This window comes from Rhineura floridana, chromosome 9 (assembly GCF_030035675.1).
Source record: "Rhineura floridana isolate rRhiFlo1 chromosome 9, rRhiFlo1.hap2, whole genome shotgun sequence".
NCBI lineage: Eukaryota > Metazoa > Chordata > Lepidosauria > Squamata > Rhineuridae > Rhineura > Rhineura floridana.
In genome coordinates, this window is record NC_084488.1 from 26,737,459 (window position 1) to 26,751,989 (window position 14,531).

The following is a 14,531-nucleotide window of genomic DNA, read 5'->3' on the forward strand; positions in this document are numbered from 1 at the left end:
CATCTGGTGTACTGAAGGCAGTTTTGGCTCTGGATTGCTCGTCTAGTTCCATTTGCCAAAATCCTTTACAGAGATCTAGTGTAGAGATAATGGTTGCTGCCCCCAATAACTCTAACATTGCGTCTACCCTAGGCACAGGATACGCATCTGGGACAGTAATTTTATTGATTAGCCGATAATCAATGCAAAACCTTGTTGTTCCATCTTTTTTCGGAACCAGGACAATACTTGAGGCCCAGGGACTGATGGATTCCCTGATCACTCCTAATTCCAGCATATCTTCCACCTCCTTTTTGATCTCATTCAAAACTTTCCCATTCACACGGTACAGAACAGATCTGATTGGGGCATGATCTCCAGTATCAATGGAATGTATAACTATACTGGTTCGGCCAGGTTTGTTGCTAAAGAGATTCCTATAGGTTTTCAAAACTCTCAGAATCTCTTCTTTTACTTCCTCCTCTACCTCCTCTGACCATTCCACTTGATCTACCCCTCCTTTGTCTTTGCTTTCCTGTACCAAATCTGGAAGTTCAGGCCCACTTCCCTCAGGGAATAAGGTAACTTGCAACACCTTTGCATCCCTGGTAATGGTAAGGCTTCAACATATTTACATGAACCACTTTGCTTTTGTTTAATTGGTCTGTGGTGATTACATATGTCACTGTGTCAAGCCTTTCTCTGATGGTATATGGTCCTTCCCAGTTAGCCTGTAATTTGTCATGTTTCCTGGGTAGGAACGCCATAACCATATCTCCCACATCATACACACGTTCCCTGGCTGTTCTGTCATACCAGTAACTTTGCTTCTCCTGTGCATGACTCAAATTCTCTTTCACTACTTCCATCATTGATGTTAATTTATTGCGGAATTCCAATACAAAATCTACTACATACGTTTTGTACTCTCCCAGGGTTCCTTCCCATGAATTTTTTAATAGTTCCAAAGGTCCCCTCACTTTTCTAGTGAACATGAGTTCAAAGGGTGAGAAGCCTGTTGACTCTTGAGGGACTTCTCTATATGCAAATAAGAAGCATCCCAACCGTTCATCCCAGTCTTGTGGGTGATCTTGAACATAGCTTCTGATCATGCCCTTCAAAACGCCATTGAATCTCTCTGTTAACCAATTAGTGGCGGGATGGTAAGTAGTGGTCTTTAGATGTTTTAGACCACAACATTTCCACATACATTGCATCACTTCTCCCATGAATACACTGCCTTGATCTGTCAGCACTTCATGAGGGAAACCCAGCCTCATAAAGATTTTTAATAAAGCCTCTGCCACTACAGGGGCTTCTACAGATCTCAATGCTTCTGCGTCTGGGTACCTGGTGGCAAAATCCACCACCACCACTAGATATTTCTTGCCATGCCTTGTGGGTTTGGAAAAAGGGCCCACCAAATCTATTCCCACTCTATAAAAGGGTTGTCCAATTATAGGAAGGGGCTTTAAGGGTGCCTTGGTCGTTACTCCACTCTTTCCCACCTTTTGGCATATTCCACAAGATAGACAATGTTGTTTTACATCCTTGGAGATATTTGGCCAATAATAATGTGCAGCCAATCTCCTCTTGGTCTTTTTTATTCCCAGATGTCCTGCACATGGGACATCGTGGGCTACCTCTAGCAATCTGGTTCTGTATTTGCTAGGTACTATCAATTGCTTCACTGGTTCACATTCATCCTTTCTCTCAGCAGGCATCCACAGTCTATATAAAATCCCATTCTCACACACAACTTGATTCCTCAGTTTGTCAGTGAAAGGAATCTGTTGGGTCAGGGCTTGTTCCTTTATCTGCTTCAAACTGATATCTTTATGCAGCTCTTCCCAGAATTGATCTGCTTCTTCCCCAGAGACCACTTGATACAGTTTGTCTTCTTCAGCAGGCCTGCTAGTGGTTGCTATGGTGACCTGAGGCTGGTTAACAGATTCCACCCTGTTTGTTTCAGCCCCCCTTAATATGGCTTCTTTTTCTCTGCCAATTTGCTGTCTGGTCACTACATAGATCTTTCCTTGGGTGCCCATTACATCCCTTCCCAGTATTACTGGTTCTTGCTGCTGGGCATTAATGCCTACTTTATATCGGCCCTCTCGGCCTCTCCAAGTCATATCCACCAGGGCCACAGGCAAACTTTCTGGTTGACCCCTCACTCCTTGGATAATCATTACCTCAGATTTTATTAAATCTGGCCTCAGTAATGTCTGAGTGGCACCAGTATCAAGCAATGCCCAATAATTTGCCCCTTGTACACTCACTTCCTCTCTCAGACTTGACTCAAGGTCTGTTACTTCTGTCCAGTTTATCTGGCAGAACTGAACCTTTTTCGCTGTTTCTAAAGCCTTGGGCTCTGTTTTCACTGTCCTTGTCTGAGCAGGATTACTAATGGGGTTGGCAACCTCACATTGAAAACGTAGGTGCCCCGGTCCACCACATTTGTAGCATAATTTCTCCTCACCTTTAGGGTACACAGATCCACTCTGGGGTGTCCTGTGTCCTTCAGATTTTACTGGAGGACTCACTCACTGTGGTACCACATCCCTTCTGCCAGCGTTATATGGTCTGGGTTTAAAATCTCTTGATGTTTTCCCCACCCAGCCAGTTCTGTTGGAGGCGAAGTGATCCACCATCTCTGCGGCCTCCTGCACCGATGTAGGGGAACGGTCCTTGACCAGGAGCCTTATTTCTGGTGGTAACTGATGGTATAATTGATCCAATATCATGAGGTTTTTCACCTCCTCCACAGACTGAGCTTTTGCACTTGTCAGCCATTTCCCAAATATGTCCATCAGTTTTGCCCCCAGCTCCACGAAAGACCTCCCTGTCTGTATCTGGCAGTTTCTGAAAAGCTTTCTAAAATAATCAGGCCCCAGTCTGAATCTTTTAAACACTGCTTCTTTGAATTCAGCATAGGTGACGGGCCTGTCTGAGGGGAAATATTGGTATACCTCTGCCAATTCCCCTTTGATCAGGTTTGATAAATACTGCATGTATTTATCTTCAGGTAGCCCCCACAACTGAGCTGCTTTTTCAAAGGTGCTGAGGTAAATTTGAGGATCTTGACCAGGCTCATAGACAGCAAAGTCCTTTGGAGTAATTTTTATTTTTGCTCCATCTCTGTCTTTCCTTGTCTCCTCAGAGTGAAATTTCTCTCTATCAAATTTTAACTTTTCTACTTGTAATTCAGCATCCAATGCTCGTTGCTTCTCCCTCTCCTCAAACCCCAATCTCATTCTCTCAGCTTCCAACTCTCGCTGTTTATCTTTTTCCTCAGCCTCAAAAACCCGCTGCTTTTCTTTCTCATCAGCCTCCATCCTCAATCTCTCAGCTTCCAACTCCCTCTGCTTGTCTTTTTCCTCAGCCTCCCATCTTAACTTCTCTCTCAAGTACTCTATATAAGCGGGATTGCTTAAATATCCTTCTGGAGTCTCTTCCCTGACAGGTTGTTTTTGCTGGGCAGTTGCAAATCCTATAAGTGCTACCCTCAATTCATCTACCCCTTTACCCTCATGAGGTAAATTGAATGTTATGCACTTCTCCACCAGCTCCTCTCTTTTCATTTTTATGTATTCAGCCATGGTGTTTGAGTTCACTCACTCTTTGCCACACACTCTTTGCCAGTCACTCTCACAAGTAATCTTGTTTTGTTATTTCTGTTTCCCACACAACTATTAGGGATTGTCTAGTATTTGTATCTCACTGCTACAGCCAACACCTGTGACGTAGTCTTCTTTGTCACCACGTGTCTTTGGGACTCTCTTTGGTTCGTATCTGGATTCTCTGTTGTTCGTATCCCACCGCTACTGACACCACATGTGAGGCGTCCTTCCCTGGCTCTCCCTGTCAGGTTCCTACCTGCGCGTGGCTACTGCCTGTCACTAGGCACCACCAGGGACTCCACCAGTCCGGACCGCACTCTCTTAATGTTTACCTATCCGCTCTAGCACAGATCTCAACAGATCCCCCTGCTAGGCAACCACCAGTAACGTCCCAATACTAGTATTCCCAGAGACTCTGAATACTGGTATTGTTATTCTCTTCACTGCTGCCACCATTTGTTACAGTTCCCCTTCAGCCTTGGTCATTACCTTACCCTCCCTTCTGGTCTGTGAAACCTCAGCCAAGGATCAGGCCTTTGGTAAACCAAATTAAGTATTTATTACAGATAACAAAGCTAACAAGATTAACAAGATTTCTTCTTAAGGCACATAAGCATATGGTTTTACTCAATATTAATCCGAATTCCACCTCCCTCCTTCTTCACTCTCTCCTGGCAAACAACTCTCTCAAACCCCACCAAGCAATCCACTCTTTCTCTTCTTCCCCCCCAGATTCCACTCTCACTCTTCCTTTTATACATTCAGCCATTTTAAACACTCAGCCAATCATCTCGCATTCTACTGCCCATTCACTCCCCCTCTTTCACTCCACTTACTATGTATCTTCTAAAACAACAACACTTACCATATATACATTAATATAGGAACATCAGCTTACACATGGGAAAAATCTCTTTCAGAAGCACACTTTCCCTCCAACTCCTCCAGTTGTCAAATCTCAACAGTCTTCCTCACTGACAGCTGACAAGAACCTCCAGCCAATCAGAATCTGCTGGTAACTAGAACAATAGCAGAGTTAACCCCTTAAGTCACACCCTGAATGGTCCTTGCTGTTTTACTTCCAACACAAATACAGGCATACCCCGCTTAAAGTAGCTTCACTTAAAGTAGCCTCGCTGTAAAGTACATGCTCCATACTCCACCATAGCCCGCTTAAAGTACGAGCGCTTCGCAACAATGGACATTTTATTGGCCTGACGCCGTTGCCATCTAGTGGTGATTGTGTGCAGTACAAGTGAAGATAATTGCTTCACTTTAAGTACATTTTCACTTAAAGTACACTCTCCGGTCCCATTGAGTACGTTAAAGCGGTGTATGCCTGTATACATATGGCTGCCTCCCTGTTTGGGACTATTATTGATGACAATTGCAGCTTGTTTTTCTTTTTCTCTTCCAGACCCCCACCTCCTGACTGGTTATTCTTTCTTCCTTGAACAGCCACATGTGTGATCTCATGAAGTCAGGGATCATTTTGTGAATAAGATGACATTACAGTGCTACTCAGCCAGTCAGATTTGACTATGTGATGACATCACTGATGGCAAATAAGATCAGTGTTAATGAACATGTGAACATCTTTACAGAGTGCTGAAAAATGGTCAAAAAGGGAACTAATTTCAGATCAGTGCTAGTATAATCACACGCACGCACGCACGCACGCACCCCCCCCTAGAATAATACACACATTAAACCCCAGTGCCTGGTAGCATTGCTGTTCTTCAACAGGTCCTCTCTGATTAGCAGAAAGAGTCAAAGGAAAGTTTTAAATCTTATTTGGCAGTTTCATTTTCTTTCTAGTAGCCTTTTGTACTTTAAGAAAAATGAAAAACCTCTTCATTACTGCTTTGCTTCAGAGCTCAGAAATTCCCCACAGTACAATGTCCTGAACCTAAATTATTTTTATTATTCACTGCTGAATCTTGATTTTAGGGTCCTCATATTTTTCATCACCTTTCTTCCCCTGGTATTATATATGCAACATTCTCCGTATGAATTCAATGCTTGAACAGTAGAAATACTGTTTTTCTCATGCTCATTTTGATATATTCTCTGATGCGTCATATATTTAAGAAATTGCCTCTTTGAAATATTAACAAGGTGCCTCCGTTTTCCTTTTTTTAAATAAGAAAGTATGTATTGTAAAAGAAGGAAAAAATATCACAGTGATCTTGTAGCACAATATATAAGAGACACAATATAGAACAATCCTAGGTTCAGCAGCCAAGATGCATGAAAGAATTTGATTATATTGTTAGTACATTTATTTGAGAAAAAATCTCCTTTTAGTCAAGACAAAAACAAACAAGCTTATATATCTCAGCAATTACATTAATAGATTTTTGTCTGTTTCCTCACAGGGTGCTGAGAAAATTTTATCAATGAATGAATCAGGGGAACTGCAAGATCTCTTAACCAAAATTGAGGTAATTGATGAGGTTATAAAAGACGACACATTTCAATCTCACTTTTCATAAATTAGTTGCTCAAATTTCCTTGTCAGAACTCCCAATGTACTATCACAGTGACACCAAAAATGCATGTTTGATTTCTCCAGGCAATAAATTCTAAGTGACTCTTATTACTATTTGCGTTGATAAAGTTGTATGATTGATAAGAATAATGGCTGCTTTAAAGCAAATGCTGCTTAGCTTTTTCTTTCTGTTGGTGAGAGTGTATGTTCAAAGTTTTGTATTCTGTGGTAGGCTTGTAGATGTGTCATCTTTTCTTTGTAAAAGGAGACCAACATAAATATCTCCAACCTTTGGCCCACTCTCCGGTGCAAGTGCTGCTGGTCCTACACTTGTATTAATTCTGTAAAACTGAGTTTGGAAACATAGCTGTACCAATGTACTATGTGATTCTGCCCAGAGTATATATCTGATACCCACCCTAACGCTACCCAACCTCTGCCAGCCTAAGTGTCCCACATGAGAATAAAGCACCACAGGCTAGAACTCTATGTTATACAAAACAAAATGGCAGCCACATATCTTCTTTTCACCCTCTTCTCTGTCATGTTGTGATAGCATAAGGTTATGCATTTCCCTGCTCATGGAGTCTGAACTGATGGTGACAGACCAAGAACCTTAGGGTCATAATGAATAGCTTGATGAAGATGTCAACCCAGTATGTGGCAGCTGTGAAAAAGATGAAATCCATGCTGGGTACAATTAGGAAAGGGATGGAAAATAAAGCTGTCACTATCATAACACCATTACACAAATCTATGATGTGACCGCACTTGGTAGACCATGTACAGTTCTGGTTGCCTGTCCTCAAAAAGATATTGTAGAGCTGGAAAAGGTTCAGAAAAGGGCAACCAAGATAATAAAGGGGTTAGAAACAATTCCCCTAGGAGGAAGGGCTTCAACATTTGGGGTTTTTTAGTTTAGAGAAAAGAAGAGTAAGGGGGTATATGACAGAGGTATATCAACAAATGCATAGTGTGGAGAAAGTTTTTCTTCCTCTCTCATGCTACTTGGGCCATCCAATCTAGCTGAATGTTGGAGTATTTAGGAGAGACAAAAGAATGTACATCTTCACACAGTGCATAGTTAAAATATAGAATTTACTCCCAGAAGAGGCAGTGGTGGCCACCGACTTGGCTGACTTTAAAACAGGATTAGACAAATTCATAGAGGATAAGGTTATCAATGGCTACTAGCCACAATGGCTATGTTCTTCCTCTACTGTGAGAGGCAGTATGCCTCTGAATACCAGTTGCTGGGAATCACAAATGTTGCACTCCAGTCCTGTTTGTGGGCTTCCCTTTGGCACCTGGTTGGCCACTGTGAGAATAGGATGTGAGATTAGATAGGTCTTTGGCCTGATTCTGCAGGGCCTTCTTATGTTTTGTTTGTTTGCTATGTAAATCACAGCTGTGAGAAAGCCTGAGCAGCCTCATGACCATGGAGGGTGAGGAGGAGAAGTTTATCTGCCACTGTCTCAACAAAAAACACCCATCTGAAGCTGCCATTTCCATTTCAAAAGCTTCCACTGGCAGGTATGGAGGGTTCTCTTGAAATACAAATACAGTAGGGCCCTGCTTTTCCATGGCCAGCTTTTCAGTGTTCCGCTAATACGGCAACTTTCAATTAGAGTAAGGCCCCACTCATACGGTGCTTGTACTGCATTTATGGCATTTTTTGGGCGTCGGGCACCATTTTATTGACAGAGTTCCCCTTTCTGGCAGGTTTCGCTTTTAGGCGGGGGTCTGACACGTAACCCGCCATGAATGGGGCCCTACTGTAGCAGTTTCAGAGAGGTGTTTTTTTTGTTGGGACTGTGGAAAGAAAGAGTGAAATATCACACCCCCTTCCCAATTGTTCTGAGACCAATATTTACATAACAAGAAATGTACCAGTTACTTGTATTTATGCAATTAAAATCTTGTCTAGTTTGGCTCTCAGAATCCAGAATATAATGCGCATAATAGATTATGGCTTTCTTCCTTTCTTTTTCTTTGCAGAGAGTTCAACACCCTCATGAATGCTTCTCATGTGGGGGCTTTGGTTTTCTTCCGTGCTCAGCGTGCCATGGGAGCAAGATGTCAGTGTTTCGGAACTGTTTTACAGACTCATTCAAGGCACTTAAGTGCACGGCTTGCAATGAGAACGGGTTGCAACGCTGCAAGAGTTGCCTGAGCTAAGAATGGCACCTTGATACACACAACCACCTCATTTTATTATGTCAATGCAGCAGTTTGTTATACTCTTTTATATTAAGAAAAAACACCATGTTTATCTGATTCAGTCAATAAAAGTTAATTTGCTAAAAAAAATGAAAATAGACAATTGCTAGAGTCCTTCATGCAATGAGATCTCAGTTACTTGAAATTCAGCATATAAAAAAACTAATAGAGTACTTCTGTTTATTTATTTATTTTATTTATACAGAAAACCCTTGTGTAGATTAAAACATAGCTGGACATATCATTGTGATCATATCATCAAATTAAAAGAATATTCAAAGACAATTCAATGAACTGTAGTGTTGCTCCCAAATATCTCTCAAAGTGCTATGGGCCGCATTTCAAAGTTCTACCGACAGAAGAATTGGCTTGCTGAAACCTTGAACAGGTTCACTCTACATGGCAACATTTTGTTGCAAGTCCCACTTGTTTCAAATATAATGCGTAACATTTCATAGGTAACATTTGTGTTGGTATTGATGGTGCTCCTTTACAACTACCCCACTATCTAAAACCAACTTTCTTCAGCCTCCCCTATTTCATTATGGAATTCATGCATGTGTCACACACACAATTGTATTTATACACACAAGGCTACTGAGGTTTCTTTTGTCATAAGCTGAACATATTTCTGCTCATCCTTTAGTTTAATAATGCTTGCAGCTTTAATACCAATTCAAACTGATGCCTAAATATTTTCTAGGTTTGAGCCACATTGCTTCCATATTTATGTGCTGGTGGAGGCTTTAGTTGTATCTGCATAGTCTCTGGGGCTGCCATATTAATTTTACTTTTTTCTAAGTGCTCTTGCACTTTGTGCTGTCCACCTGTTACCATGTGTTTGTCTTTGTAACAAAAAAGGCCAGTTAAGACCATAGTCTATTAAATATATAACAATGAAGAAAATGTAAAACGTAACAGGTTTGGGAAGCAGTCAGGCTTTGAGTGAGCATCAGCTTCAGAGCAGGTCTAATAGAAATGAGCTGCTCTAACTGCACTGTGGACAATAAACTCTATGGTATATTGGCCTTGGCTATTTTGCTGCTTATCCTGGTTCTTATAACACTGTGCCCTCTGGAATCCTCTCAGTTCCTAGCCCCCCTCTTGCTGGCTGTGTGAGATTCCTTTGGCCTAGCATCACAAGAGCTTAATTGACCTCTTCACAGCCACCATCCTCATTATCTCCCAATGACCCTGACTACCTAGAAATACTTCTGGGTCACCTTCCAGCTCTTGCCTTTATTGCATGTGCATATATTTCTCAACTCCCATGATATCTCCTTGGTACTCCCCTGCTTCTTGTTCATTTCTTCTTGGCTGGTTCCTACCCTCTAGCTTTTTTGTTGCTCCAGGTCACTGAGGCCTTTGCTCTGGCTGAGAGGAAGTCTAATTCTCCCATCAGTTCCTGCCTTCACTTACAGGACTAACACTGCAACTTAAAAGGTGCATGGAAGTATGTTTGCCCTACTCACTATGGAAAAAAAATGGACTGCCTTCAAGTCGATTCTGACTTACGGGTTTTCATGGTAAGCGGTATTCAGAGGTGGTTTACCATTGCCCATCACTAAGCAGAGGTTTTTGCCAGTACTGTGATGACACAAAAACATATGTGTGTTGCTGTAGCCATAAATATTTGCATTGTTGGTGTTCCAAAATACATTTCTATGAAGCCTGGAACACAATCGTTAATCCCTTCCATGCTGAGAGCAGACAGACATGGCTATTGAGGTTTACAGTGTAAATCCTATGTGCGTTTACTCAGAAGTAAGTCCCACTGTAATCAATTGAGCTTAATCACAAGTAAGTGTGCATAAGCAATCACAGTAGCTGTTGGAGATATTTTCCTGCTTTGATTGCTTGAAAGCTCTTGTAAGATTTTATTAAGTGTTGCATGGGGAAAAAAGATCAAATGCATTTCATTTTATGTGTACTTTCAAAGCTCCAGGCAATTTCTTCCACTTAATCCCATATTTTTGAATGAGATTCTTGATGTACAGAACAGTTTGGGTAAGAAAAAAGTGTTTGTTTTTTAAACAACAGTAGGAGGTTACTTTATAAGCTTCAAAGCAGCGGCGTCACTAGCGGGAGTGTGGGGGGGTGCATGGACGGGGGTGGCTGATCTTGCATGCGTGTGCGTGCACCCACTCACCACATGCTCCAGGCTGCTGGTGGAAGGCCCATCCCGGCTTCACCGCCAGCGAGTGGGTGCCTGCTGTCGGTCTCGCCCCCCCGCCTCCGAGGAGGAGTTGGCTGTGCCGACCCAGAGCGCTTTTCGGCTCCTTTGCTGGCCAACAGTGAGGGGCAGAGTGGCTCTGGGTGTCACCCCACTCAGGGTGTCACCCAGGTGCGGTCCGCACCCTCCGCACTCCGGTAGTGACACCCCTGCTTCAAAGGGGCATTCAATCTTTTCTGTCTGATAAGAAATGTAGTTATATGCCTTCAAGTCGATTACGACTTATGAATACATCCAAAGGATTCATAGGGTTTTCATGGTAAGAGGTATTCAGAGGTGGTTTACCATTACCTTCCTCTAAGCCTATGGCACCTGGTATTCCCAGGTGTTCTCCTATCCAAGTACTAACCAGGCCTGACTCTGCTTAGCTTCTGAGATCACAAGAGATTGGGCTTGTTCAGGGTAGTATGGCTGTAGTGATTAAAAACAGTACCTCTAAAAATTGATGTCCAACAAATGTGATGTGTTTTGTCATTTGGAAAGATATATAATAGCAGAGATCCAGTCATGTCTTCCACACACTAAATTAATGCCACAATTTTGTATTATTATGATGTTACCAAATTCTTCCAAGCTACACAGCAAGTGGATTGGACTGTGAAAGACCAACTCAAATTGTGTTTGCATTTTGACAACTTTGTAGGGCAGTACAATATCTCAGAGAGGAGTTCAGGTCTCCTGCTCCCCTGGTGCATTCACTATAGCTGCCCAATTTCCCTGCTTTTTATAGTTTGGTAGAAATATCTGTGGGCTATAGGTACATTCTTAAACCGCAAGGTTTTTTGCCTGTTAGTGAATTAAATCTCAAAGCTGATGACAACCTCCATTCCTTCCCCAAATTATCTTCTAAATTACACATCTCAAAGTGCTTATCATATTATAACTAACTGAGGGGGGCATGTTTTGATGAAGGTCTTGCAAATTGTATATTCCTGCTGAATTATAGCACACCAAGACCAAATAGTTTGGTATTAGAAGGAATTATGATGATGACAATGATGACTGTTACCACTGTCATCATTGAGACAGGAACCCTAAACAACCTCTCAACACACTAGAATTAAAAACAAAATAAAGCACATCCGAATAAAATAGAAATGTGCACAGTGACCTGTTATTGATAATATTTTTCTGTAATACCCAATACAAAAAGGATGAACTAAGCCTTAAAATGTACCAAATCAGAATAAATTCACTAATAGGCAAAAAAACCTCTTGTGATTTAAGAACATAACTATAGCCCACAGATATTTCTATCAAACCTTAAAATGCAGGGACATTGGGCAGCTATAGTGAATGCACCAGAGGAGCAGGAGAACTGACCTCCCCTCCGAGATATTGGACTGCCCTACAAATTTATCAAAATGCAAAAACAATTGGGTTGGTCTTTCACAGTCCAATCCACTTCTTGTGTAACTTGGAAGAATTTGGTAATGTGCTTCTGAGCATATGGTGAGGAGTGGCAACACCTGCAATTAGGACATCTCCAAAGATTGAGCATTACTGTTTTTGTATGTTTGTTGGTGTTCTTGCTTTGCTTCTTTCCTGTATTGGTACTGTTTTTACAGAGCATCTAACATAGAAAATTATATTTCTGTCATTAGTCATCCTAGAAATCAGTTTCAAATTTATTTTTTATTAATTTATTGATTTCAAAGCCTTTTTATTGGTCGGTGTCATATGATGAAGACAACCTTTTGTGTTTCATACTGGATATTTTTTTTTCTATTTTGGGTGCATTAACAGTTGAGTCTGAAACTACAGTTTGATGTAAAATCAGACTGATTACAATATGTTGCTGCTTAAGCAATGACTTCAGCTGCTGGAAAAAAAGCTTGGCTTGCCCAAGATACATGTGTTACCAAATTATTCCAAGCTACACAAGAAGTGGATTGGACTATGAAAGACCAACTCAAATTGTGTTTGCATTTTTACTAATTTGTAGGACAGTACAATATCTCAGAGAGGAGGTCAGGTCTCCTGCTCCCCTGGGACATTCACTCTTGTTGTTGTTATGTGCCTTCAAATCGATTACAGCTTATGGCAACCCTATGAATTAGCGATCTCCAATAGCATCTAATATAAACCACCCTGTTCAGGTCTGTGGCTTCCTTTATGGAATCAATCCATCTCTTCACTGCTCTTCCTCTTTTTCTACTCCCTTCTGTTTTCCCCAGCATTATTGTCTTTTCTACTGAACCATCTCTTTTCATTATGTGTCCAAAGTATGATAACCTCAGTTTCATCATTTTAGCTTCTAGTGATAGTTTTGGTTTAATTTGTTCTAACACCCAATTATTTGTCTTTTTCGCAGTCCATGGTATGCACAAAGCTCTCCTTCAACACCACATTTCAAATGAGTTGATTTTTCTCTTACCCACTTTTTTCACTGTCCAACCTTCGCATCCATACATAGAGATCGGGAATACCATGGTTTGACTGATCCTGACTTTAGTGTTCAGTGGTACCTCAAGCTGTCCAATTTCCCTGCTTTTTAAAGTTTCATAGAAATACATGTTGGCTATAGGTACGTTCTTAAATTGCAAGTTTTTTTGCCAATTAGTAAATTTCTCTGCTTTTTAATTCAGGAGGTAAGAAATGGGATCCTGTGCAAGTTTGCTGAGAATGGATCAATCATTTGCATACTTATTGAGTTCAATGGGATTTACTCCTCTGCAATCATGCTTTGCATAGGTGAAACTGACCATGAGAGAGGGAAGGAGGGAGGGCTGGAGTTGGCAGGGGAGGAGGAAGAAGGAAGAGGGGAGGGATAGGAGGGAAAAGGGAACGGTAGACGGGACAGAGGGGAGGGGAGGAGAGAGGGGGAGGGGAAAGGCAGGTCCGACCATTTGCATGCTTATTGAGTTCAATGGGACTTACTTCCATGCAATGATGCTTAGGATAGATGAAAATGACCACATGGGAGGAGGAGAAGGGTGGAGGGGAGAGGAGAGGGAAGGATAAAGGGAGGGCAGAGGGTAGGGGAGAGGGGAGGGGGAAGGTGGGGAAGGGTATTGGAAAGGGAGGGTGTGAGGAGGCAAGAGGAAGGGGATAGGAGGGAGAAAAAGGGGAGGGAAGGTTTGATCACTTGCATGCTTTTTGAGTTCAATGGAATTTACTCATGTACAATCATGCTTATGATAGGTGAAACTGACCTGGGGGAGGGGCAGGGAGGAAGGGAGAGGGGAAGAAAAGGGGAGGAAGGCTAGGGGTAGGGTGGAAGAGGAGGTGAGAGGGAGGGCAGGGGAGGAGATTGGGTGGGTGGGCACTGGGCAGAGGGAAAGCCCCATTCCTTACTAAAAGGAAAATGTGAACAGTATCTTTGTTTTTCAGGGTTTCCCCCACCTTTTTATTCTACAGCAGGCACATGTAGCCTCCCACCCAAATTTAAACCAAAGCTGTCCCTGGCCACATCCACACCAGACCTTTATTTCACTTTAGACAGTCATGGCTTCCCCCAAAGAATCCTGGGAAGTGTAGTTTGTGAAGGGTGCTGAGAGTTGTTAGGTGACTCCTGTTCCCCTGAGAGAGCTCCAGTGACCAGAGTGGCCACTGTCAGGGGAACAAGAGTCTCCTAACAACTCTCAGTACCCTTCATAAACTACACTTCCCACAGTTCTTTGTGGAAGCCATGACTTTCTAAAGTAAAATAAAGATCTGGTGTAAGTGTGGCCCTCTGATTAGGCAAGCAAAACAGCTGTGAGTCTGGCTTTTAGAACACTAACAGTTCTTACTGAGCGTGCCTAACGCTATAGTAGACTTCAATGTTAAATTTCTTAAATTAATTAAAAATCAGCCATGCATGTTTTTAACCTTTAAACTGCAGAAGATGAAGGTCAGAGTATGAGGCAAGGTCAGTAATAGGATTACAGGTATTCTGTGGACATGGCTGATTTTTAATTAATTACAACAAATTATGAGATCACTGACAGAAAAAAGTCCAACAGGGGTTTGTTTCCCTCCCTGTTGTTTTACACTTTGGAGTCTA

At 42.0% G+C, this 14,531-nt stretch overlaps 1 protein-coding gene across 1 annotated transcript in view; it reads left to right on the forward strand.

The window, feature by feature from the left end:
- GRXCR1 (glutaredoxin and cysteine rich domain containing 1) overlaps positions 1-8,268 on the forward strand; it is a 68,497-nt gene extending 60,229 nt beyond the window's left edge. Inside the window, exons 4-5 of the mRNA XM_061584745.1 lie at positions 5,978-6,043; positions 8,089-8,268. Coding sequence (XP_061440729.1) covers positions 5,978-6,043; positions 8,089-8,268 — 246 coding nt within the window. The remainder of the gene's footprint in view (positions 1-5,977; positions 6,044-8,088) is intronic.
- The last annotated feature ends 6,263 nt before the right edge of the window (positions 8,269-14,531 follow it).